Source organism: Entamoeba invadens (genome assembly GCF_000330505.1).
Source record: "Entamoeba invadens IP1 unplaced genomic scaffold scaff_1105074725643, whole genome shotgun sequence".
In the NCBI taxonomy this organism is placed as follows: domain Eukaryota; phylum Evosea; order Mastigamoebida; family Endamoebidae; genus Entamoeba; species Entamoeba invadens.
This window is the reverse complement of record NW_004191777.1, coordinates 415,233-442,213: the sequence shown is the minus strand read 5'-3', so window position 1 is coordinate 442,213 and position 26,981 is coordinate 415,233. Positions and strand designations below refer to the sequence as shown.

The 26,981-nt window shown below is 35.9% G+C and overlaps 10 protein-coding genes across 10 annotated transcripts; 7 read left to right on the top strand and 3 right to left on the bottom strand.

Annotated features, from left to right (window-relative positions):
- Window positions 1-253: 253 nt before the first annotated feature.
- On the bottom strand, window positions 254-1,381 carry EIN_082340 (nuclear protein localization, putative; the record flags this gene model as incomplete). Its single annotated transcript, XM_004184470.1, has 1 exon — window positions 254-1,381. The coding sequence occupies one exon, from the start codon at window positions 1,379-1,381 to the stop codon at window positions 254-256; it is 1,128 nt and encodes a 375-aa protein (XP_004184518.1).
- Window positions 1,382-1,628: 247 nt separating this feature from the next.
- EIN_082330 (coatomer subunit gamma-1, putative) lies at window positions 1,629-4,148 on the top strand (the record flags this gene model as incomplete). The annotated part of the gene is made up of 1 exon (XM_004184469.1): window positions 1,629-4,148. The coding sequence occupies one exon, from the start codon at window positions 1,629-1,631 to the stop codon at window positions 4,146-4,148; it is 2,520 nt and encodes an 839-aa protein (XP_004184517.1).
- Window positions 4,149-4,223: 75 nt separating this feature from the next.
- EIN_082320 (hypothetical protein) lies at window positions 4,224-6,647 on the bottom strand (the record flags this gene model as incomplete). Its single annotated transcript, XM_004184468.1, has 1 exon — window positions 4,224-6,647. One exon carries the CDS (start codon window positions 6,645-6,647, stop codon window positions 4,224-4,226), a length of 2,424 nt encoding a protein of 807 aa, XP_004184516.1.
- Window positions 6,648-7,205: 558 nt separating this feature from the next.
- EIN_082310 (phosphatidylinositol-4,5-bisphosphate 3-kinase catalytic subunit beta isoform, putative) lies at window positions 7,206-10,538 on the top strand (the record flags this gene model as incomplete). Its single annotated transcript, XM_004184467.1, has 1 exon — window positions 7,206-10,538. The coding sequence occupies one exon, from the start codon at window positions 7,206-7,208 to the stop codon at window positions 10,536-10,538; it is 3,333 nt and encodes a 1,110-aa protein (XP_004184515.1).
- Window positions 10,539-12,572: 2,034 nt separating this feature from the next.
- EIN_082300 (hypothetical protein) lies at window positions 12,573-13,439 on the top strand (the record flags this gene model as incomplete). The annotated part of the gene is made up of 1 exon (XM_004184466.1): window positions 12,573-13,439. One exon carries the CDS (start codon window positions 12,573-12,575, stop codon window positions 13,437-13,439), a length of 867 nt encoding a protein of 288 aa, XP_004184514.1.
- A 1,693-nt stretch (window positions 13,440-15,132) lies between these two features.
- On the top strand, window positions 15,133-15,741 carry EIN_082290 (hypothetical protein; the record flags this gene model as incomplete). Its single annotated transcript, XM_004184465.1, has 1 exon — window positions 15,133-15,741. One exon carries the CDS (start codon window positions 15,133-15,135, stop codon window positions 15,739-15,741), a length of 609 nt encoding a protein of 202 aa, XP_004184513.1.
- Window positions 15,742-15,829: 88 nt separating this feature from the next.
- EIN_082280 (hypothetical protein) lies at window positions 15,830-17,298 on the top strand (the record flags this gene model as incomplete). The annotated part of the gene is made up of 3 exons (XM_004184464.1): window positions 15,830-16,171; window positions 16,251-17,081; window positions 17,140-17,298. 3 exons carry the CDS (start codon window positions 15,830-15,832, stop codon window positions 17,296-17,298), a joined length of 1,332 nt encoding a protein of 443 aa, XP_004184512.1.
- Window positions 17,299-18,195: 897 nt separating this feature from the next.
- Window positions 18,196-19,395, top strand: EIN_082270 (hypothetical protein; the record flags this gene model as incomplete). The annotated part of the gene is made up of 1 exon (XM_004184463.1): window positions 18,196-19,395. One exon carries the CDS (start codon window positions 18,196-18,198, stop codon window positions 19,393-19,395), a length of 1,200 nt encoding a protein of 399 aa, XP_004184511.1.
- Window positions 19,396-20,617: 1,222 nt separating this feature from the next.
- On the top strand, window positions 20,618-23,851 carry EIN_082260 (hypothetical protein; the record flags this gene model as incomplete). Its single annotated transcript, XM_004184462.1, has 1 exon — window positions 20,618-23,851. The coding sequence occupies one exon, from the start codon at window positions 20,618-20,620 to the stop codon at window positions 23,849-23,851; it is 3,234 nt and encodes a 1,077-aa protein (XP_004184510.1).
- Window positions 23,852-25,073: 1,222 nt separating this feature from the next.
- EIN_082250 (serine-threonine protein kinase) lies at window positions 25,074-26,981 on the bottom strand (the record flags this gene model as incomplete). The annotated part of the gene is made up of 1 exon (XM_004184461.1): window positions 25,074-26,981. A coding segment is annotated over one exon (1,908 nt), but the record flags the coding sequence as incomplete, so codon positions are not given.

Genomic DNA, 26,981 nt, shown 5'->3' with positions numbered 1-26,981 from the left:
TGCAGACTTAGTTTGTTGGGATATCCATCCACTGACTTATACTTTCTTCAAGTCCTCTTTTCGATTTTTAGTGTGAGACAGTCTTTAATTGATTGAGTCGATTCAAATATAGAGAAGTCCATACAGAACACCAAGAGATGGAAGTCCGAGAGTTGAGCGTACAATGGCAAGTCTTTCACCGCTCTGAAGTACTTCTTGAAGTTATCCAATGTGACTTCTTCCATCTGTCTATTTTCAATAGGGAATTCTGACCTCAAGAAGAATTGGTTCTTCTTGATTCCTGCATTCCGACATTACACACAAAGACAACAGGCTCGACTTCCATGATCTCCTTCTGTGACAAATAGACCGACTCTTTGAGTAAAATGGAGTTATTGTCTGCTTGTGTTGGCTGTACCAACGCCTTTTTAACCAAATCGACCAATTGTTCAGACACTTGATAGCATTCCACCTTACTTGCGTTCTTATCTGGGGACACAACAAGTGTCAAGCAATTAGGGTTCCAGTCTATTTGTCTTTGTGCTGCTGCGATTGCTTCACGACTTGTTAAAATCTCTTTGCGTTTTCCGTTATGCGAGTATATGACACCGACCTTCGACAACCCCAACTCAGCCATCATCTTATCGACGTTTGCAATGATAGCTTGGTCCTTAAAAACGAAATCCCCGTTGTCTTCTTGCACTTGTGGTGGCTCATAAATGGCCTCGACTCTCACGTTATTGTTTTTAGCGAACTCGCCAAATAGAATACCAATCCGATTGACATAGAAATTACGCTCAAGAATATACTTCTGGAACCTATTCAATTCTTGTGTGTTGACACGACACACTCTCACTGTCGCGTCACATTTTTGAATTCGGATTTTCTCGTAATCCATCTTTGCAAGGCACAATGTACAACACCCATGTGGTCCATGGTTCGGACATGTAGATGGAAAGTAAATTCTGGGTGGCGCCTTCTTCTTTTGTTCTTCGGGGTCTGGTGGCAAACAATTAGGGCATCGCATTGAAGGGGGGTGATTACACTTCCTCTTCACCTCCGCTGCTCCTCCATGAGGGCATAAACAGTTACTACACTTCTGTCCTGGAGGATGTTTACACAACCACCTGATAGTCCTCCCTTTCACTTCTTTCAATTGGTGTCCATTCACTAATTCTACTTTGTCTTCGTTGATGAGTGGCTTCACTTGGCTCTGCTCAACAGGTTTCCCACTTAACGTATATACAACTGGCTTTAATGTGCGACCTTGTGGCGCAGTTTCTCCGCTCTGTTGTGCCGCTTTAGCTGCTTGTTTTGCCTCCTCTTGTTTTTTATAGTCGCGGTTCATACACCTCAGACATCTTTGGTTTGGTCCGTGATTACACTTTCCAATATCACACATCACCACTCTTGAATTTCAAGATCGCACCTTGAGGTTTCTTTTTTTTGTTTCGTGCTCTTTAAAATCATTTCTTATTAATAAAATTTACTAAAAACATATAGTTTGTTGGAATAACAAAAAAATGTTTTTTTTTCTTTAACAACATGGGATAGAATGTTATATATAACATTTTAAGAACAAAGAGACAAAACAAAACAGGAATTTGTTATTGTAAGAACTGTTAAGAACTTGGAAAAGGATAAAAGGCATGAAGGTATATGACGAAGAGGATAGTATTGTGGTGCTTGAGCAGACGATCTTTCCAGACAAAGGAGTGTTATTCCAACAACGAAGTGTCTGTGCGGAGCCGAAGATCAATTTAGTGGAGTGCAGACTTTTCTTGACGAAACTGATTGCGGTGTTAAATAGAGGAGACACGTTCACACAAGAAGAGTCAACAGAACTGTTCTTTGCGACCACAAAGCTCTTTTTCTCACCAAACGTCCCTTTAAGACAACTGTTGTTCACGACTCTGAGATGTATCATACCATACGCGTGCGATGTCTTTGTTGTGATGAACTCGTTAGGCAAGGATGCGACAAGTGTATATGATTTCCAGAGATCGTCCGCGTTACGGACACTTGGTATGATCATGACTGAGAAGACAATTAGTTCTCTTGAGAGACACTACAAGCAAGGCATTGTCGATAAGACTCCAAACGTTGCTGCAAATGCGTTGTGCACTGCTTGCAAATTGGCGTATAACCACCCCGAAGTAGTAGCCAAATGGATGCCAGAGATCACAACTGCGTTGTCTTCAAGTAATCACATAGTGCAATACCAAGCTATTCGATTACTCCATATCTTGAAGAGAAGTGATAGAATTTCATTGATCAGATTGGTTCTTACATATGGACAACAGAAGCCATTGAGGTCGCCATATGCACATGTTGAGTTACTGAAGATCTGTCGAGACATATTACTTGGTGAGAGAGCATATTCAAAGACTGTGTTACCTTTAGTCGAGTACATTCAGACTTGCTTGAAGCCAAATAACGACGTTGTGACAATAGAAGCTATTAAATTGGCTGCACAACTTGAATTGGACTCTGCACCCCAATCGTTGTCTGCTCAATTGATGAATTCCGTGCAGATCTATTTACAGAGCAACAAGGCTCTTTTGCGATTCGTCGCGATCAGAACAGTGAACGAGATGAGTCACAAGTACAACGAACTTGTTTCGACCGTCAGAGTTGATGTCGACTCGTTATTGAAAGAGAGCAACAGAGCTATTTTGACCTTAGCAATTGCAACCTCTTTGAATATCTGTAATGAAGCTTCTATTGATGGGTTACTCAATAAGGTCACAAAGTTCCTTGGCGATTTACCAGAGTCTTTCAGAGTCAAAGTGATCAACACCGTCGAGAAATTGGCCGAGAGATATCCAACAAAAAACACCACATTATTAACTTTCCTCTCAAACGCGTTGCAGATTAAAGGAGTCAAGTTCCAAATGGCTGTTGTCAATACCATTCGAAAAGTTTGCACTATTCAGCCAAAAGTTCGAGAGAGCGCGTTGGGGACGTTATCGGATTATATTGAGGACTGCGAGTACACAGAAATCATTATGAAAGTCTTTGCCTTTATTGGAGAAGAGGGACCACACTCGAAGAAGCCAATGAAGTACATCCGCTCAATATACAACAGACTTTTACTTGAGAATCCAAGTATCAGAGCAGCTGCGATTACTACGCTATCCAAATTTGCAGAGATCCCAGAGTTAAAGAAAAATGTTATAGAGATCTTGAAGAAATGTGCATATGACGATGACCAAGAAGTTCGCGACAGAGCGTGTTTCTATGGAATTTATTTGGATACTCCAGTTATTGAAACGAAGGTGATTGATAACCAAACCGATTACGAGAAGCTTGGTAACATGGTGGAAGAGTATTTAAAAGGCGACTGTGAGCAATGTTTCGATATCGAAGAAGCCGCCAAACAAGCCGTAGTTGTTGAAGAGATAGCGCCGGTCGCAGAAGTGAAGAAGGAAGTGAAAGTTGAAGGATGCGGCGACTTGTTGAACAGCAGTGAAATTGTTTTGACGACTATTGGAAGCGAGTACGAGATCTCGTGCAAGAAGATGATCTTCAAAGAAAAGGTTGTGTTCATATACACCATTAACAACACACTTCCAGATTACGACTTACTCAACGTGAAGATGAATATCTCCGTCGAGCAAGGCGATTACGTCATTTCCGAGAACAATTCAGTTGAAAAAATAGAGGCGGAAAAGTCTGCGACGATTCAAGTCGTGATGAATAGACCAAAGCAGTTCAATGGAGTTTTCACAAATAAGATGACATACACTTTAAAAGGAAAAGAAGAGGACGAAGGGGAAGAGGACGAGTACATCATTGACACAATCAAATTGAGTATCGGAGATTTCGTCGCACCACTGGAGGTCGAGGACTGGAACGCTCAGTTCGAGTCTCTTGCGGGTGAAGTCAACAAAACACAAATATTCAAATTCCCTTCATTCAAAACACTTCAAAGCGCTGTTGACAAGTTGAAAGGGTTCTTTGGACTTGCTGTTATCAATGGGACTGATAACGCTAAAAAGGCTGTTAAAAAGCACATGATGCTGTTAGCTGGAAATATTCTTTTGGCACAACCAACGCCAACATTAGTTCGACTGAGGATGCTTTGCGACGACAAGGGAGTCACCGTTGAAATTTGCATCAGAACAACTGACTCGGAGATTCCAGACATGCTCCTTGCTTTACTCTAATCGAGTTTTTTGGCTTTTCTTTGTTTTTTCCAACGAATAACCAACCAGTAAAAAGCAATAATAACATTAATAGAATTACATGACAGAGCAGGTATTCACGCCAGCCCTTTCTTTCATCACTTTACTTTGAAGTTTGGTGGAGCATCGACAAAAACACGAATCGCCAAATAACGTACACGTCGATGGGATGTTAATCGAAACCAAGTTGAAGCAGCCGTAGAAGCACTTTTGTCCAATTTCAAATAATGTTTTAGGAAGTGATATGTGTTTAAGAGATATACACCCATAAAACGATTCTTCTCCTAACGAAGTCACCGAGTGTGGTATTGACAATGTCGAGAGAGAAGTGCAGTTGAAAAATGTCTTGTCTGGAATTGAAAGAAATGAAACTAAAGTGATTGCAGTGAGTGAAGAACAGTTCATGAATGTCGCACTTTCCCATCTCTCCATCGAACTTGTTATTTGGACGGATTGTAATATCGAACAATTCGAAAAACATGAACTGCCAAGAGAAACAATATGGCTCAAATTGATTTCTGAGAGTGCACTGCAATTTTCAAACGTCGAGTTTTGAAGGGAAGTGATCGTTAAAGGGATGGTAATGCCTTTTAAAGAACAACACGATAAGAATGCACCACCACCCAAGTAACTCAAATTGTGTGGAATTCGAACGGTAGACAACGAAGTGCAATTTTTAAACGCATTTTGTGATATTTGTAATACACTTTCTGGTATCTCAACCATTTGAAGTTTGTCGCAAAACTCGAACGTGTTTTTCGAAAGGGATGTTACACTTGTTGGAATTTCTATTTTCTCAAGTTTGCAACACTTTGAAAATGCATATGACCCAATTAAACTCACGCCACACGGAATTGCAATGTCTTTTAATTTGGAACATTCTTCAAAACAGTAGTTTCCAATCTCCAATAAAAGACTTGGTAACACAACAAATTCTAACGAATAACATTTTGAAAAACATGAATTGCCAAGTGATGTACAATTTGACGATATTGTCAGTGAAGTCAACGTGGAACACATTTGGAAACACCTTTTACCAAACGAGCCACACATTTTTGGAAGAACAATTGCAGAAAGAAACGAACATCCAGAAAACGTCTCGTCGTCAACCAGAACAACATTTTGTGGCATTCTGACGGCTTCAAGGTTCGAACACTCTGACAATATTTTGTCATGTAAGACCGAACAAGTGTCTGGAATGTTAAGTTCGTCGAGAGAAGTGCATTTCTCAAAGCACGAACTACACAGAGAAGTCACTGTATTTGGTATTTCAAATTCGTCAAACCCAAAACACTCTGAAAAACAGCTTTGTGGAATTGTTGAAATGAGTGAATTCAACTCAAGCAAATTCAGTCTTGAACACCTTCTAAAACACTGAACGCCAATAAGCGACAATTTTGGAGGCAATGATAACGTCTTCAAAGAAACGCATCCAAAGAAACACTTATCTCTAAACCCAGTCATTGTGCTTGGAAAATGTACAGTTTTTAAAGAAATACAATTCATGAAACACTCGTTCACAAGAAACTCTAACGTTGTTGGGAGAGTGACACCCATCAGTCCCCTACAATTCGCAAAACATGCATTTGGCAATGACACCAAAGTCGGTGGAAGTTTCACGGATGTCACATTATTACATTCCCAATACGCGTTTCGATCTATAGATAACGTCTGAGCCTCAAAGGCCTCTAACAAGATGTTTGCTTTTCTGTCGTCGCATGTGTAAATGAGGTTTGGAGTTTGAGTTCCATTTGTGTTTAACAATTTAGCGAAAGAGAAAGTGACAGTGTGTTTAAAAATGGAATAGTTTTGGTCGATTTTTGTCAGCGCAGTGCACCCAGTAAACACGTGTTCCCCAATGTATAGAATGTGAGTTGGAAGTTTGACTTCTTTTAGACTTTGACACCAACAGAACGTGTTGTCTCCTATGTACTTCACAGAGTCTGGCAGGTCGATTTTTGAAAGTGAAAGACAACTCAAAAATGCTCGTGGTGAAATGTACTTCAAGTTTGTCGAGAGTGTTATACTCTTAAGACCAGTGCTTCTCGCAAAACACTTTTCTCCCAAAAAGCGAACAGTGTTTGGTAGTGTTATTTCACTTAATGGAAGGCATTTACAGCAACTTCTGAGTAATTTTGTCACACCATTATACACAACATTTGTTGGACGAACTGATGACAAGGTGACACACATGAATTCTTCGTCTTGAGTTGACATAATTGCATAATCCTCGTAAGTCACTGAATACAAAATTCTGTGCTTTGAAATTGTCAAGTCCTTTTCGTCGGTTTTCGAAAATATGTTTTGGGTCTCGATATTTGGAAAAAGTGTTATTTTACGAATTGGGTTTTCTTTGAACAGTTCGAGAAAGTTGTTGTACCGTTTCGAAATTTGTACAATTGACGTAAAGTCTTTTTCGGTCTTAAAATACTGTGAAACGTGAATCATGTCTGAAACAGTTAATGGAGATGTGTGTTTCATATATATTATTTGATCCTTCAATTCTAAAAAAAACTCATAAAGCACTTTATCATCTATATAGTAACATTATAATTTATTTATTATTTATTATTGTTTTGAAAAATAATGACAATTGAGAAGATTCATTCTTTGTAATGTTTGTTATTATATATTATATTTTTATTATATTGTATATTTTTTAAATTCAAACATTGATTGAATTGTTATTATTATAAATATAATAACAATAAATAATCTTTTTTATTATAATATAAAATAATATAATTTATTTATGAAATGAAATGAAATAAAATAAAATTAAAAAAAAAAATAATATCATTTGATTATTTTGTACTAATAATTCACTATATTTAGTTTCGACATAAATACATTTAATTCATCTTTAATTGTTATTCTTCTGTTAATTTCAATATCATTTTGATATGGTTTTAGTTCAAAAAACGATGGGTATTTTACTATATTTATAATAATATCATTATGATAAAAACCATTCGATAAAATATTAAAATAAGAATCCAATTGCAGAGATGAACTCCAAAAGAGCGATAAACTGAAGTTATGAATCAAAGAAACTTAAAAAATAGTGAAATGAGTGAAAGGGTAGGCTACCGTCAAGCCGCATTGTCATATTCAGCAAGACGACCACCACCCCCTCCTCCTCCAACATACCCAACACGTCGTGTACAAACTATACTAAGTTCGTCACAACCCTCAACAACAAAAGACAAAGAAGGAGATGAACTTCCTATGGATTTAACTAAAACAGTCAAACGGCCATTACCAAAGCCACCCCTTTCCACATTGAATCAAACGTCTTATAAATTTAAAACACTTAAAATTCAAAAAAATAATGTCACGACAGAAGAGGAGGTGTTAACACGAGCAAAAGACTTGAATTTATCAAAGGACATTCCATGTCAATTGCAACATATGATGAACGTGAAAAAGGTCACAAAATCGACAACATCTGTCAAAGAAAGTGAACCCAAAGAAGACAAACCAAAGAGGAAAAAGCCCATGAAAATGGTATCACACACCATGAAGCCATCAAAATCTTCGCATTTTGGTGAAGAAAAACACACCACTTTGTTACTTACTGAAAGAGAAAAGGCAGTTTTCACGTTAATGCCAAATGGGTTTCCAAGCGGGAAGACTGGGATTAGTGCGGGTGTTGGCAGTGTGTTTGAGAAAAAGTATTTGACCATCAATTCTGCAACAAAGCCATTACTTGCAACAAAAGATTTGATGAACGTAGAAGACACTGTCGAGATCAGAAACTTTTTGAAAGAGGCGGAAGTTGCTGTGCAACAGATGAAAGATGACGTGTTACCATACAACTACATTCACGCAGAAGTCATCAATGGAGCTCTGCAAAACCCTGTGCAAATTACAGTCAACTCGTCATATTTACAATACAAAACCACATTTAAATGCCAGACTGATATCACTTGTTTTAATGTGAAGAAAATGATTGAAAAGGGGGTCACCGCAAAAGCGTCGCGCATGCAAGTCAATCTAGATAAGTACACGTTGACTATAGCAGGGACAAGACAGTACTTTAAAGACGGTGATCAGTTAAGACAATACTGTTATGTGAATGACTTGTCTCGAAGAGAGAAAGTGCTGAATTTGGAGTTAATTGAAAACGCCAAATTGAATGAAACACTTCCAAAGTTCCAGATGAAACATCAAAATTTACTTTCAACATTAACAAGGAAATGTAAGGCAAGTAAATTCTGTGAGGAGGTTCTCTCATTCACCGTCTACGAACTTCTCAATTTCAATCCAGAAATCATTTACAGGAAATTCTATTCGGCAGACGAAATAACAAACTGTGTAAAAACGTTCAATGAAAACGGCAACAATTTTGAGAAACACAAAATCAAGTTGAGAGTTTCTTGTGTCTTTTATATGGGAACAGATATACTCTTTGGAAAGGAATACTCAACGTCGGAAACTTCAGAGACAGCCTTTGACGCTCGTGTGATGACTGACTTCACTTACTCAATGCTACCATTGGAAGTCAGACTTGGTGTCACATTGTATGCTTCTCGACATAATAAACAGGTCGTTGTTGGGTTTGCGAATCTTCCTTTGTTTGACTTCCAAAATTTCTTAGTCTCCGGGTATGTCAATTTAAGGATGTGGCCTGACGAGGAGTCCGACGCGGTGTCGTCGCCGCTCCAAAACCCATCGCCATACGCACCAATGTTAACCCTCAAATTTCCAGATCCAGAAATTCGAATTGTGTACGACGACTACCAAGCTAAATACGCGAAAGTCCCGAAGAATTTAAGACCAATTTCTGCCGAAGTAGAACAACTTGCTGTACATAACGACCCGTTCCAACCACTTACAGACACCCAGAGAAATGAAATATGGCAGAACAGATATAACATTCTGATACAATTTCCAGACTCACTCGACTTGTTACTAAGAGCAGTGCCTTGGAATGAATTTAGAGCAAGAGAGGAGATGGCTGATCTGATTAAAATATGGCCTGGAATTGGTCCGATACAGGTGATCGGGTTGTTGGATGTGCGAAACAGTTTTAAGCCGGCTCGAGAATATGCAGTTCGACTCTTGCACAACGCAAACGACAAAGTTATATTAGGGTACTTGCCACAGTTCATTCAAGTCTTGAAATTTGAATCATACACATGTTCTGCTCTTGCTTTGTTCCTTCTGAAAAGAGCTTTAAAGTCACGCGGCGATATTGGACAGCTGTTCTATTGGCTTATTGTTGGTGAGAATGAGAAAACTAAAATATCACTGAGGTCCAAGTTGCTTCTTGAGATCTATAACACAATGTGTGGGTCCCAACTCCCCGAACTGAAAACACAAGAGAATTTCATTAAAAATTTGGAAGAGACTGCAATCAACGCGAAGAAGTGGACTGAAGAGGAGACAAAGATGAATCTTCCAAAGAATTTGGGTGTTGTGAATTGTGCGTTCCAACAAAACCAACTGACACTTCCTTTCACATCACGAGAGACTGTGAGTTGTGTTGTAGTGGATAAATGCAAACTCTTTGATAGTAATGCACACCCCATTCTCCTTGTCTTTCAGTCGTCTGCTATATTCACACAACAACTCACAAGATTCATATTCAAAGTTGGTGATAATTTAATGCAAGACATGTTGACTCTTCAAATGTTCAAGTTAATGGATGGGATGTGGAAGAAAGAAGGTCTTGATTTTAGAATGACCATTTACAACGTTCTTGCGACATCTACGAACTCTGGAATCATTCAATTTGTGCCCAACTGCGAGACGGTGAACGCGATTCAGACTAAAGGGAGAGGCATTTCTGGGGTATTTGACTCTGCATGTATATATGAGTGGCTTAAGGCTAAGAACCCGAATGAGAGTGAATTAAAAGAGGCTATTGAAAACTTCACGTATTCATGTGCGGGGTATTGTGTGGCAACGTATGTCATTGGAGTGGGGGATCGACACAACGACAACATTTTAATAGCAAAGGATGGACATCTGTTCCACATCGATTTTGGCCATTTCTTGGGAAACGTCATTAAACTTGGATTTTATAAAAAGGAGAGTGCGCCGTTTGTGTTGACTGTGGACTTTTTGTACGTCATCACAATGGGAAACGTCAGTATGGAAAATTACAAAGTCTTTGAAGATATCTGCACGAAAGGGTTTTTGATTCTGAGAACAAACGCAAAGACATTCATTTACTCGTTTATGATGATGTTGTGTTCTGGAATACCACAACTCAAACATGTGGAGGATGTCCAATATCTCAAAGACGCATTCATGCTTGACAAGTCGGATGAAGAAGCAGAAGTCGACTTTAGGGCATTGATCACACAGAGCCTTGGGACATTCAGAACACGACTCAACTTCTTCATGCATTCCATGGTACACTAATTATGTATTTGTCAATAATTATGACTGTTGTATGTTTTATGTTTGTGTAATTCTTTTATACAACACCTATTATTACATTTATGAAAAAATACAACAATGATAATTGAAGGATTGAGTTCTATAAAATTTAATCATTAATTATATTTTATTAAAAGTTTGTGCGAGGCAAAGATTATCATCTTACTATAAAAACTCGGTATGTTACAATCCAATAGCTTGGTAGAAACAGTGTGTTATTTAAAGACGGAACGTTTGTGATCTCTGGTATACACTTGGCTCTTCAATGTGGTTATATTTTAATTACCACAATCTTTGGAATTTGTAAAAATTAGCAACAAAAATCATTTTAATTAAAGTGTTTTCAAGTCAATTTGTTGAATAATTGATCATATTAAACATTATCTATATCTTGTTTTTTCATGTAATGTTAATGGCATCCACATGTGGTTTCTTTAACGAAAAATCACAAAGTCAACATATAAACTTAATCAATACAACCTAGTCTTTTTTAAAAAAAGATAACGAAAAAAAAATTCAAAATTATTTAAAAACCTTCTTATTGTTTAAATATTTTCTATTTTTGTAAATAAAAAACTTACTATCTTTTATAGTATTATAAATTATAAAATATTTAGTATCTTAATCAATTAAAATAATAAAATAATAATTATTAAACATTCTAAAAAATAATAATAATTTGGTTTATCAAAATGTTATTATTTTTTATTAATATAGCAATTAGTAGTTTTTTAAACAAAAAAAATTAAAAACATAAAAACAAAAAATGCATTTGCCGGGACTCGAACCCGGATCTCCACCTTGGAAGGGTGGAATTCTGCCCTTAGACCACAAATGCTTCTTGAAATAATTACCAACTAACTAATTAATTCAAATTTATTATATTTATTGTATTTTGTTTAAACTTCTTAAAAATAAAAACGCCCCCCGGGGGGCTCGAACCCCCGACCTTACGGTTAAAAGCCGCACGCTCTACCGACTGAGCTAGGAAGGCACTTACTTTCTTATGTAATGTTTAATTATAACACAATGTGTTTCATTTTGTAATTTGATTGATGGATATTTCATTTTTAATGTTTATTAACTTTTATAGAAATATTATTAATAGAAATAATAAAAAAAATCATCATAATAAACAACTGACTAAAATCAGAATATATATCCATTTTTCTTGCTTTTTTGTAAAAATAAAACAAAAATTTCTTTTACTCAACATCCCAAAGACCTTTACACAGAGTACTTTTTGACTTTGAGGTTGACCGATTTTTAATCGTTGTTAACTTTTTTCCTTATTGTTTATTTAAATTGTTGAACAAAAATGTGATATTGACTTACATTGAATAACAATGTTTTTCAATCGCTGTTGACTTTTTTTACTATCTCTGTTTTTTATTATATTTTGTTTCATCCACCTTTCGTGTTATTTGTATTATTTTGTGAAAAAAGTATTTCATTATATTTCTTATTCGAAACTTGACATTTTTTTTGTTTAGATAATTAAACTGATATAACAGCATTATCATTTAATTGATTATAACATTTTTTTCAACAAGGTAAAAAAAACAAAAACAAACTAAAACAGAAGATTCTTCTGAAGTTCTCCATTAAAAACGTCTTAGAAAAGTTCTCTAAAAAAGGCCTTTTGTTGATAATTGTACATGATTTATTTTTTCTCTTTCTTATTGTATGACTTTGAAACAAGAAGAACTTTCGAACGTAGTTGATATCCACAACTTTTTTCGAAAAAATAACAATTTTTCTATAAATACAATTGCTTTACCTAATATTTTCTTAATTTTTATAATTTAACATTAAGAAAAAATTTTAAATTTTTTACAGAAGTATGGCAGAAGAATAATTATTTTGATTCACGCATGGAATTCAAAAAATGCGAAAAGTTGGCTAAAAAGGGTTGAAAAGTCACAGTTTGATTGAGACAAATTATGAAAAAGGTCTTTGATAAATAATTCGAAAAATTGGGTATATAAATGGGTTTCTCTTTAACTAAATCATCAAATGAACTTTATTGAATTACATTACTCTATTGAGTACTACTTTGCGACCACTGAACTTCATGAAAAGGACTGTCTCGAGTATTTCAAAAGATGCACCAAGAAGAATGAAATTAGAACTATTGCTTCAAAAATAGTCAAGGTTCTAAAAGAAAAAGATGTCCTCAGAAGGTTCAAGGCGTTGATTTTGTTGCACACTCTATCACAATTGGAAGAGTCAACAATATTTTCACAAATTGAGTCTTTTGGAAATGAAAAAATGGATGCTGAGTTTCTTGTCCAGTCAACCAAACTGGTTTATTGGGAACATATATATGATGAAATTCTATTGACTGAGGAGTCACTAAGAAGAAAATATGAATTTTTGAATGGGTCTTTTGCAATCAACAGAGGAGAAGTGATTCCACAACAATTTAGAACACCACGGTTTTGCGAAGACTTTGAGAAGGATGTTTTATACCTTTTTGGAATAATAAATGACTTCGTAATGCAAAAGATTAAAAGTGGAGCAGAAAACAGTTACCTTCAAAAGGCGTGTGAACTTTGTATTAAAGATATGGTCTGTTTGTATGAACTTGTTCTCAATTTGGACAACTACAAGTCGCTTTTGAATGAAAGTATACTCAATACTGAACGTGCATCTTCATGCCAAAAACAGCTTCTTTTTATTAAAACTGAAATGAAAAAGAAGAACGAAGACAAAGGACAACTAAACCGAATTCCACAAATCACAGAATACAAGAAAAGTGTTACTAAGTTCTCTTCGTTTATCAAAAAGTTCCCACTGGCTTCAAAGGGTATTAAATACGACAGTTCTAGACTTGGAGATGATGAGACTGCTGGAATTGTTAATATTTTACTTTTAAATTAGAATTATTCCCATCATTTATTTATTTTTTATATTTTTTTTATTAATATAATATAATATAATATAATATAATATAATATAATATAATATAATATAATATAATATAATATAATATAATATAATATAATATAATATAATATAATATAATATAATATAATATAATATAATATAAAATGTTATATAATTAATAATTAATTGGAGTAAAGAGAATAGACAGACATGGGGATGAAGTTCGGGATAATAAGCCAAAACAAATAATTCATTTTTTTTCATTTCACATTTTGACTCACAATCTTTGAGTCACTTTGAAAAACTAATTCAATTACAAATTATTTTATTAAAACCATTAATTTATAATAAAATTTTTTATAATTTAGCGTTTGTTCGAAATAAATTTTTATTTTTAATAATTATAGTATTTGATAATAAATTAATAATAAAAATATAACTCGTTGAATAGTTTTAAAAACACTGTAGACACGAAAAAAATAGAAATAATGTCTTTAAATACTGGAAGACGTCCTTTATAGCGGGGGACATCCCTAAACCACAAGGAAGTCCGTTGGCCCATTTTCCGAACTTCTTCCCCATGTCCGTCCTTTCTCTTCGGTGTAATAACATATAGCGAGTTAAATTCATTCAATCAAATTATAAAATGAGTTTAACAATGTTTTGCGTGTTAAGTTCACAAATCTTGAGATATAAAGCAGCAAACTCGCTTTTCAGTATTATGGCAGAAATTGCCTCATTAATTATTGCTTGTGCAGGACTAGGTTTCGCTTGTGCGGAAGCTGAAGGTGTAAAAGCATACCATAACGGATTGACAAAGGAAACGTATCAGAAAAAAAAATGGAAAATAGATTTACTTGTCACTGTGGCACTTGGTTCATTTGCTCAAATTTATATCCTTGGATTTGAAAAGGGTTTTTACAGCTGCTGTGAATAAAAGAGCAGTTTTTTAAGTAAATTTAAAAAAGACTATTTTGTTTTAAGAGTAACTAGAGTCAGTCTAACAACGTTATCTGATCAAAATAAAATGGTTGTATTTTTGTACAAAAAATGGGAATTGGGTAAAAACACAAAAAAATGTGAAAAAAATTGGAACAATGGGATGGGTTTTTTAGAATGGTTTCCGAAATTATCCACTTGGTTTGGTCAAAAAAGTACCAGATAACGTTTCCAAGCAGATAACGTTGTTAGACTGACTATACAATTAATAAAATGCTATTTGTGACGATACCCGACACTTATTAGTCGTTTAAAAAACAATTTAATTCACAATCAATGAGTTTTTAACATAATTTTTAATAAATCAAAATCAAGTTCTTTGTTTCGCTCACAAAAAAAGAAATATAAAATATTTAGAAGAAAAAACAAAAATCATCAATATCAAAACAGTGATATTTAAAAATCAATAGATATCCCGATAATTTAGAGCAAAAAACAGTTATATTGCAACTAAAAAAACGACTTTATTATTTGTTTTTTTTGATATAATATGCCACTTAAAATTGTATAAAAAACGGGTATAATATAATATGATTTGGTCGAATGTTCTTATTTCCACGAAAGTTATAAAAACTATAAAACGACCTCAACTTTCCTATAAATAGTAAAGACTCAAGAAAAGTGTTTGGGGTTTTGGTATAAAAAAGAGAACTTCGACTTGATATTCCAAAATCCACAGAGAAAAATTATGCTTCCCCAACACCCCGAAGGCTCACTCCACATACCTAAGTCGAAGGACGAGAAGAATGCTGAGAAGTACCGTTCAGAGGAAACTCAGACGAAGATCATGGCATTCTTTATGTATGTTTTGTGCAGCTTTGGGTACAGCTTTGTCATCAGAAAACCGACCAAAACACAATGCAAGCGTATGTCGCACGTGCCAATTTCTATTATATATGACCCTTCTGGTAACATCATCTTCAGTGAGAATTTGTTCAGCGAAGACAGTTGCATGAAAGCAGTCTGCAACACCAAGTCAAAGAATCTCCACCAAAGGATTAAGTCGAAGTACTGTAGAGTGATGGCCGCCAATTTCATGACTGATGTACTCAATTCTAATCAACTCATTTCCGTCGTCCTGGGTAATACTAAAAAAAGCTCGACCGTCGAGAATCAGAACGAGAAATTCCAACTCCCTAGCTTCCCAAAAATTGAAGCGGTTATGGTCTCTGGCATTTTGTATGGTAAAAATGAAATTGAACAACTTGGAAAGGAGTATTACGTATACCTCGCACAGTCGATGAAATCTATGAAGAGACTTGAGACCGTCTTTATTCCTCCTATTGCATTCAATTGAAACAAATTCGTATTTTTCTTATCTTTTTTGACAGAACTGTAATTAAATTGAGGTTTTCTATTGAACAAAATTAAACTCAAAAAGATAAATGAGTAATCCACTCTTCTTCAAAAACACGTCCGAGGAGCTGAAATATTACAAAGAAAAGTACAAAGCGCTGTCAGACGAGAATGAGAATTTAAAAGTGATTCTTCAACAGCTTCTGCAAAAGACTGAAGAAGCAAATAATCAAGACAACACCGACTTAAAAACACAGAACGAAAAATTAAAGAAGGAACTTGAGACGAGTAAACAGTCCTGGATGAATGATGTCAACCAACGAGTAGAGGAGAAACAGAAGCTCGAAGTCCAAAATAAAGAATTGCAGAAGTCAATTAATACGATCACAGAGAAGATGCTTGAGGAAAAGACTTTATTAGAGGCGATTAGTGTTTGTTGTTTTCAATATAAGAATTAGAGTACACTGTAGTAGTTCATTTTTAAGTTCTTATTAATTACTCATGACATAGAAAATAGAAGGATTATACAAAAACTTTGTGGACATAACGTATGCACTCCGAGTCACTGAAAAGACTTTAAACCAATCTGAATTGTCGCTCTCTGAAATCAAAAGAAAGGAAGAGGTGACTGCGGGGGACGAACCTTTTGTGAATGACATATCGTGCCAAACAAGTGTTCATCAAGAGCAACGCGTACCATATTTCACACAACAAACGAAACTCGAAATAGCCGAAAAGACAGAGAAAACAAGTGTCGAGAAGATGGAAATGTGTGATGACGAACAACACAGTTCCGGTAAAATTAATTCACAAAAAGTTGAAAAAAGCGAACACCACGAAATGAATGGAGAAAGCATAATTGTCGAAGAAGATAACAACGAAGAAATGGTTAAACCGCCAAAATTGCCAAAAAGTCTTCGAGAAGATTATTCCCCAATTAAACATGAAAACGAAGTGTGCGACGTCGAAGAACAAATTGTCGAAGAAATTCCTAGTCAAGTTGTTCCGCATCCACATGACACAACAAGAGTTGTCGCAGTTAGTGGGATAGCAGAGTCTATTAAGGCGAAGTTGAAAATAGCGATCATAAACAAGGGGTGGGAATACAGTGACACTTTCGATGAAAAAGTGACCCATGTTGTGGTACACAAAAAGATCACAAAAACACTGATTATTGCACTTTTGAGAGGGATCTGCATACTCCCCGTTGCTGCTGTAATTGGGAGCGAATCATTGTGCGAAGAAAGAATCATCCCACAACTTAAAGGAAAGAAATTCTTCTTTTCGAGAATATTCCAACTGAAGCCACTGAACAGAGAGGTGAAGATGATTTTGATATCAGTTTGTTCTGAATGACTTTTTTATATTTTTTAATAGAAGCAAAAGATTCAAAAGAAAGGAAGGGGGTGTTGTAGAAACGGAAGATATAACCAAGTGCGAAATAGCACTCATCGATGAGAAGGAAATGAAGTCCGAACAATTCAAACAGAAGACATTTACGTTTCATCAGTTTCTAAGAAAGCTACCGTTCCCAAAATTTGTGAGTACATATGCTTGAAAAACATACTTTGTGAAATGTGTGTTAATTGAGTGTGACGTGAATTACTCATTTTTTGTTTAAACAGTTCTCTTGAAACTCGTCAAACAAACATAAACAAAGCGCCAACTTTGATTATGAACTGTAACCAAAAAAGTCCATGTCTTATTTGAAAAGTCTGGGAATTTATGGAAAATAAAATGAATATTTCATTTTTTTACTTGAAAATTTTTTAATTGACAAAAGAATAATTTGTGTATTCCAAGTCTTTGCATGTTATTCAAATGTTATCTTTGCGTATTTGTTAATAAGGATACCACTTATTGCTCCGTCACAACAGTTTTAAAAAAGAAACACCAAAAGTTGTGATCAAAAGGCTGACTTGACCTGATCTTAAAAAGAGAAAATTCAAAACGAAATTTAAAAAATAAATTATTGTTCAAATAAATTCTTTCGAAATCTTCCTTTGAAAAAACGAACTGAAAACCGGAAAACAACCAGTTTTGATCTTTTTTTCCAACAATCTGCACAATACTTCTTTTTTTATTTTCACACCATTTTATATGGCATAACACACCTGAAAAGCGGGTATTTTGATAATAATAACTTGTCCATAATTGGAATAAATTAAACTAAAATTAGTTTACATAAAAAGAGGCCTTTGATCGATTAATTAATTCTTAAGTTTACTTTATATAGTTAATATAATGTAGAAATGAGATTTGGATGTTTAGAGACAACATTTGGTTGAAAGAGACTGGATTTGTCCATACATAACACAATAAATCGAATGAATACTAATTATGGTAAGGAATAAGAAGACAGCCAAATGAGTTCTCAAAAACGGTCCAATAAAACCGCACGACACGTTGTTGGTATTATAAAAAGAGGAGTCAGGAAAGACTCTCAATTCATTTCATGAGCATCAGCTTTAAAATTCATTACATCACAAAACCAAATGAGACGCTTTATGTAGTCTTTGACAAAGGTGGTGAGGTGCCTCTTACTTCACAAGAAGGTGGATTTTGGACTGGTGACTTTAAATTCACACCTCCACAACACTTGGTTTGGAGTTATGTAGTCAGAGACGTCAATAATCACACCGACCTCAGACAAGAAGAAGTCATAGGTACTCGTGAGCACGACTTTGTTACAAAATCCGATGTACGTGATTGGTGGTATTACCCATGGTTAACAGAAATTGTCGAGGATCTTACTGAGTTAAAAAAACAAGAGGAAGAGCGCATCCACAAAGCTGAGATAGAGCGAATGGAAGCCGAAGAATCCGAAAGACGCAGACGTGCTAAGATTGAGGAAATGGAAGCCGAGGAAGCTGAACGAAAAAGAAGAGCACAAGTTGAGGAAATGGAAGCTCAAGAGGCTGAGCGCCGAAGACGTGCCAAGATCGAAGAGATGGAAGCTGAAGAAGCGGCTCGTAAAAAGAAAAAGGCTGAAGAAGAAGAGGCCGAAAGAAAAAGAAAAGAAGAAGAAAGAGTAGCATCACCACCACTTATGAAATCACCAACACCCGAAGAGAAAGAGAAGAAATTGAAAATCAGATTGTGTGGGAGTGAGTCGAATTGGGACTTGTTCAAATTGTGGACTGGAAAGGCGTGTGCTGAAGTCTTGTACGACAGTGAGACCGACGATTTCGATGCTAACACCTTCAACAAATGCGTCGAAGGAAACAGTTCGATTATCCTGTTTGTTCACTCGGGGCCTTACATCTTCGGGTCATACACATCCACCGCTCTTCCCGAAATCAAGAAGGGACAATACGTTGAAAATGATAGAAAGTCGTTCGCTTTTTCATTTGTCAACCCATATGACCACGAACCAATCAGATACGTCTGCGACGACTGCAAGAAGACTTTGCGATTCTTTGACAACGACGACAGCGAAAATGTCGTTGGTGTTCATAACTTCTTCACTATCAAGAAAGACAAAGAACAGTGCATTATACACAAGGATTTCACTGATAGTTACAATGAAACTACTGGGAGAGGTGCTCAAATGTTCGTAAGAAGCGTCGAACCAAACACTTTCCCATGCAAAGAAATCATTGTTGTTAAGTTGGTCTTCAAGAAAGACCTTGGAAAATCCACTGTTGCGCATTAATTAAGTTTTGAGTTCATAGTATTTTTTTTATTAATGATATAGATTCTTACTGTATTACTAATATATCATTAAATAATAATTTGATAAATTAATGCCTTGTATTATAACACTTTGATTTAGTATAGTTTTTATAGTAAAATCATATTGAAAGATATCTAATATGAATAATTAATTCTTTTATAATTAATTATAGTTTAAACAGTTAACAAATTAAGTATTTTATAGTAAAATATTTGAAATACTAATTAATAATTTTTATATAATAACAATATAGAAGAATAGAACTATTATTTTATAAATAACAAATTAAATAATTTAATTAAAAAATCAATTATTTTTATGAATACAAATTTCGAATTGGAAAAAGATGATCATGAACCCCCCAAGAAAGAGAAGAAAAATGAGGGAAAATATTGCTATAAGAGCACGATAACCCCATACTTTGTATTTGTAGTCTTTGCGAAAAATGTAAAACACAACGACAAAAGGCCACAAAAAGGGCATTACAAAGCCCATGAAAAATAACGTTGTTGGTATCCAATACTGTTTTCGATTGGATTGTGGCTGTTGAGCTACCCTGAGCTCTGTCATACCGTTCTGTTGTTGAAGGGGAATATACCGCACCTGCTGCTGGCACTCATCAGACATGTTTGGTATTGTTTGTTCAAGACTGTTTTTTTTTGGTGTTATTTTTCTTGATGACATATTGAATCCTAATGATACATGGATAATGTCAACTAGTTGAGTGGAATATTTGTTGAGATAAACGGGACTATTAGGAATTATGAATCAACCAAAATAATATTATATACTCTGTTTTTTGCCGAATATTATGGGATGTGATTATTAATAGTTATGTTTAGTTTAAATATAGCTGATGTATATTTAGTTTTTTCTTTGATTTTATTTTTAAATAATTAAAAAACTATCCAAATTATTAAATAACAAAAATAAAAATAGTGGAAACTTATTCGAAGAACTTTGTTCTAGTTTTTTTTTATTATTATGTATTTAATAAAAAATACTATTTTTTATTGAATTAAAGAATATAATACAATTATAGTTGATTTACAACATTTTTTAAGAAAAAAATTTATATGAAAATACTATTTAAAAATAGAATTAAAAAACATTAGTAACATTATTAGTATATTACTATTTAATATTACACACCTAATGGATAAAAATAAACTAGATAAAAAACAATTAAGAACTATTAAAAATGAACAAAACAATAATGCTGTCACCGCCACGACCCAAGCTTTACCCACTATCAATTCCGCTTTCGACCTCCATCAAAAAAACACTTGACTTAAATCGGATTGAGGTGAATCAAGAAAAAGTGATATCGTTGGTTGTCCGATGTGATTATTCAAATGTGAGTGTTTCTTTTGCGCAAGTCGGTGACAATACAGGCTGTTGCAAAGTATGTACTTCCAGGCGGTTGGTCTTTCAGCAACCAGGAGAGAAAACTGCCGACATAAAGATAACGCCCGTATACTCTACTGTTGATGCTGTTGTGCAGATTCAAATCACGTTATCCCCACACGCAACACGAGAGTCTTTAATCAAAGAGACTTCATCCGACATCATTTCGATTCGATACACCACATCCGTGTCGAATTGGGTCGACAAAAAGACGGTCACTCTTTTAGATAAAATCGGTGAAGGTAAAGAAGGTCAAATTTATCGCGCTCGAAAAAATGGCGAGATTGTTGCCGTTAAAAGGGTAGTAGCTTCCGGCCTTGATGGTCAAAAGGAGAACGAGATGTATGCGTGTTTGAAGAACGATTACATAGTGAAGTACTTTTGTTCGTTCAAAGACACGTCTTTAGGCATTGAGACGATTAATATTGTCATGGAACTTGCGCCATTTGGGTGTTTGATGTCAAAATACAAGGAGATCTCAGAGAGCGTTCTTGTTAAAATCTGTTTGGACATTTCAAAGGCGTTAAAGTATTTACACGTGGAGATGAATATCATTCATCGAGATGTGAAGCCACAAAACATTTTGTTATTCAATTGGACGGATATTGATACTCTCAACGCCAAATTAACGGACTTTGGCATTAGTCGAATGATCAACTCAATTGGACAATACACACAAAACATCGGGACACTCAATTTCACCGCTCCAGAAGTCAATCGCAACGAAAAATACTCGTACCCGTGTGACATTTACTCCTTTGGGATGACGATGTATTTCACGTTCACAAAAATCGATCCGTACGACGAAAGCATTTCGAAGGTCCTCACCCATGGAGACTCCATTCCAAGACACCCATTGTTTGCAGAAGGTATCTGGCAATTGGTGAATTCATGTTGTGCGTTCGACCAGAATATGAGAATCAATATCACACAATGCGTTTCAAAGCTCGAGACTCTCCTTGAAATTTGCGAGAAGCAACAAGAACCCACGACCATCGACTTTGAGCAAAAGGAAGTTTATTTCTCCACTGGACAAGAATTTGATTTAGAAAAAGCTATTCACGACGTTGTTTTGTCGTTTAAAGACATGAGGGTGGACAATGAATTTATTAAAGCGCTCTTAATGCTTCATTTTGGAACAGACATCGAAGGTGCATTGAAGATGCTCCAAGACGAAAAGATTGGTATTGCCAATAAAGGAGACAAGGAATATGTTATTGGCAAGTTTTATATAAACAATAAGAACACGGACAAAGGGTTGGAACACATCGTCAAAGCAGCTGAGATGAACCAACCCGAAGCCATCATGTATATAGTGACTCAACTCCTTGCAATTGACTCTGGGGAAGTGCTTGTTGTCGACAAAACAAAAGAAGAAGACAAAGCCTTTGATGAATTGATGGGCACGGTCATCGAAATAACAAACACTACACCACCAGAAGTGCACAAACAAACACAAAGCACCGCCAAAACAGTTTCAATGGAGAACGCCGTGAAAATGATCATTGGACTGAGTGAAATATTTCCAGAGTGTCGGTTCTACGCTGGTTTAGCGATGTTGCATGGCTTTGGTGTTAAGAAGAACATCAAAGAAGCCAACAGACTCTTCTTGAGACTGGTCAACAGTGGCATGGAAAAAGCGAATTACTGTGAAGTCTTATGCCATCTAACTCCACATAACACAATGCAGCAACACATTAAAACGTATGACGCGTTGAGCCGAATATTATATAATGTAGCAGAACCCAAAACGCTTGATGAGAGACAAATGAAGTCTGATGTTAAAAACAATCAAGGGGTGTTTCTGTTTAAGGGATGGGGAGAGGTATTGGACAAAGGCAAAGCATTCAAATGCTTTAAGAAGGCAGCTGAGCTTGGTAATGTCAAAGGGCAGTATAATATGGCGTATTGTTTGTTGAACGGGTTTGGGTGTGCCACAAACAAGGCAAGAGCCGTTGACATTCTTCAGAAAATCCTTAAACAAAGCCATCTAGTCAATGCCCAGCTCTTACTTGCAAATTGTTACTTTAAAGGCGAAGGAGTTGCGAGAGACATGGCGCAGGCTGTTAATTTATATGTTAAAGCGGCTTGTTTGAGGAACTCGAATGCTATGAATAACTTGGGGTCGTGTTTCTTCAGCGGTAATGGGGTGAAGAAAAATGCGAATTTAGCATTTCGGTTATTTGAAGTTGGGACCAAGTTTGGGAACTCTAAGGCACAAGTCAACTTAGCTCTATGCTATTTGAAGGGTGTTGGCGTGGTTCGCAGCCTTCAAAATGCATTGAATAGTTATGAAGAAAGTGCTAAAGGCGGTAATATAGAGGCGCAACTCCAGTATGCCAAGTTGCTTCTGGACCAGTTTGAAGAGACAAAGCGAGAGGAGTATGTGACAAAAGCCATTCAAAATTTGGAGTTAGCTTCGAAAGGGGGGAATGCTGACGCAATGTACAACCTTGGGTTGTGTTACTACAAAGGAAAAGGTTCCTTTAAACAATGTGCACTCAAGGCATTTGATTTGTTCAAGGCAGCTGCCTCGAAGAAGCAAAGTGACGCGTTGTATATACTTGGAGTTATGTATTTCAAAGGCGAGAATGTGTGTGAGGACAAACAACTGTCGTTTGATTACATCACAAAGGCGTCCGAGCTCCACAATCACCGAGCTTTGTATTATCTTGGGATGTGCTATTTGAGTGGAATTGGAAAGGCGATTGACCCCAAAAAAGCGCTTGAGTTGTTTGCAGAAGCAAGGCGATATGGATCAAATCAAGCTGCACTGAAAATTGCGTGGATCTTTTTACACGGGGCTGAGGGTATTCCTGCCGATAAAACTAAGGCCTTTGCAATTTACAAGGAACTGGCTGATAGCGAAATACCGGAGGCGTTGTATATGCAGGGGGAATGCTACATGAATGGGGATGGCGTTAGGGCAAGCACTTGGCTTGCCAAAGAGTGTTACGTCAAGGCGAGTAAGAAAGGGCATGTCCAAGCGTCTCAAAGAATTACTTTTTTGGACCACGATATTTATTGATTCTATTTTGTATAATTAGTGTTATAGTTGGTATGAATCCCATAAAGACAAATCAAGCTATATTATTACGTGATTATTATATAATTATAATTATAATTTAACAGTATATAGATCTGTTAAGTTTGTCGGTTATTTAGGGTTTTCATACCGAACAAATGCCGATAAAATAATATGGTAAGTTAAAAATAACAAAAATACTAAAATGAAATTGCCCGTATTTATTTGCTAAGTTGCGTGTAAAAAAACTACTTGACAAATTTGGATGCAACCAAATTTAGAAAAACATAGAAATAACTGTTTATTTGTTTATTTTAATAAAATAACTATAGAATATAGCTTGAACAGTTTAACTTTTCTCTCCCATTTTTTCAATAACAATATAGTTTTTTGTATATTATAATTATAATTATTTTTATTATTATGTATAATATAAATGAATTAAAAAATCGAAATACTTTTTTTTATTTTTTTATGCCTTCCAAAACTTGCAAAAACATTTTTCAAATAGTTTTTCCACCAACATTATCATTTTATAGTTTTTTAATTAGTATATAAGCAATCAATAACATTAAAATAACACACAAAAAGTTTTATATTTTTTCTGGACTACCCAAATACGATTTAGTAACTTTAAGCGCTAATATGCCGTCTTTTTAATTATCGTTAGTAAAATCCCATATAATACGTTCAAATGGACTATTATTTTGCAAGTTTTGAAAAGACGACTCTTTCGGATATATCGAGCAAGAGGTGTTTTTAGTTTACCCACTTCAAAAATCCGAAAGGAGTTTTGTTCTTCTACAGTTTCTAAGCCATTAATTTTTGACCATCAAATGGAACTGTAACAAATAGTCATGTCACAGCAACAGCTTAACAAGCTTCTTTATGAGAAGGAGCTTTTTCTCAAGATGTTGGAGCGTTCTCGAACAGCAGTCAAAGTAAGTGTCGCCGTTCAGTCTTTACTTCAATTCTCGAAAAACAAAACTGATCCCTTCAGTCCCGAGTTCAAAGAAAGTTCTCAGTGGAGGAAGTCGACTGAAAAAGGTGCGTGTTGTGTTGTTATTTGATACAAAACACAATCAAACAACAACCCGTTGCATTATACTTAATTTGTTGTGTATTCTTCTTATTTTTTTCACACTAGATGTCCCTGTTTCAAGTTTTCAATAATGTCCATTTCAACAACCAAAAAACATAGAAAACAACTAAATAAAACACAAAATTATTTCTTCTTCGTCAGTTCGACCGCCATCTTCTCCATTTCCTTCGTAAGTGAATCAAACGACGGTCTACATGACGGTTGTTGATTCCAACACTTCGTCATGTTTTTGTTGTACTCTTGCAGTGGGACTTTCGCGTTATTTGTCGGTCTCGCCCCATTAATGATCGCATTCTTTATCGGTTGTTTCAGTTTCTCATATGGTTTTTGTCGATGTGCCAACTCCCACATAATGATCCCAAACGAATACACATCTGACTCTTGTTTGCACTCCTTTTCAGCTAACACCTCTGGCGCTGTATATGCCGGATCACACCCCTCAAATGGAAACAGCGTCTGTTTGTTCTTTAATATCGACATCCCAAAATCAGCAACCATTGCCGTCTTCACTCCATTCACGGTGCAAATTACAATCGTCGACGTCGACAAGTTCCTGTGAATTATCAAATTCTTGTGCGCGTAGCTCATCCCTTTGCAAATGCTCGTCAAAAAGTCGATAATTGTTTTCCAATCTAAAGTGACGTTCTCCATGTTGTGGACATACAGACTTAATGTTGTTTCACACGGTTGGACTAAGAGCGCCAAATTCGAGATCCCAAAGTGTTTGATTAACACCAAATTTTGGTTGGCGTAACTGTTTGCAACGTAACACTCTCTCATAGTCATTAATATCACCTCTCCAAGTCCTCCAGCAACGTCTCTCCCGTTATTCTTCGAATCGCAGTTAAATATTTTCATTGAAAATGGTTCGTTCTCATAAATCGCTTCATACATCGCATAATTGGATGCCGAAAACGTGTTTTTCTTGATCTTCGGCAATGAACTGTCTATCGCATAGGTACTGAACATATCAAGTAGTTTTTTGCACTGCAAATCAATCGCAACACTCCATACAGGAACAACATGTCTTTCCGTTTCTTCTTCCCCATTCGATATAAACTCTATGCTATCTTCAAACGATGAAAGTTGGTCAACAAAAAACGACGCAGAGAGTTCCGCAACCTCCGCATGATTATCTTCAAGGCATTTAGGACAGAGCACAACCTCTGCAATTGGGGGAATGACGGGTAAGTCGCCGATTATCGTTTGTATCATACCCTTGATCTCCGTGATTATCCCAATCGCCCACAAACACAACTTCGCAGTGGAAGCACTATATCTTGCTTTCATTGTCAGCCTCGTCGGACTCCAATCCATTTTGAGCATGAGCGTGTTCATGTTCCCCTCTATTTCATAGACATTCGTGGTTTCCCCAATCCATGGGATTTTTAAGCTTCTCACTATCAAATACGACCCAATGTAATTGAAAACATGCGGGGATACAAAGCACCTTGAATACCCCCAACTCATCTCCGCAATCCCATTCTCACACCTCGACGGCCACACATTCTCAATCGCCTCATTGTCTTGGTCCTTCCGTAGTATAATGCCAGTTTTAATGAAAAATATCGAAAGGGGGTGTTTGTTTTGCAACCGTTTCAGAAGAAAGTCCTTTTCATTTTCGCTCAACTCGTGTTTGCTATTATCAAACGATCGACTTCTGTCCTTTGGTGAGTCGCCGCTTCGTTCCTCAAAACTGTCCTCGTGCACATCTTCAATTGGTTCAAACTGGGTAGTCCCAGGAGCTACCTTTTCCGGCGAAAACAAGATTTTCGAGTAGATGTATCCATACGCCAGAAAGGCAAGGTGTTTCTCCCCAAGTCCAAAGAGTTTAAACCATTCTTCAAACCCAACAAACAGATATTCTCGTTTCATCAAGATGAGCAATATTTTATCCAACGACTCAATGGTAGTTATCCCGTACTTTTCAAGTGGTTGAATCGCATTCACTACAAGTCCAAACCCAAACATCTCCCATTCACAAAGTGCCGTGAAGATATTTGTAATGGTTTCTACTTTAAACAATATCTC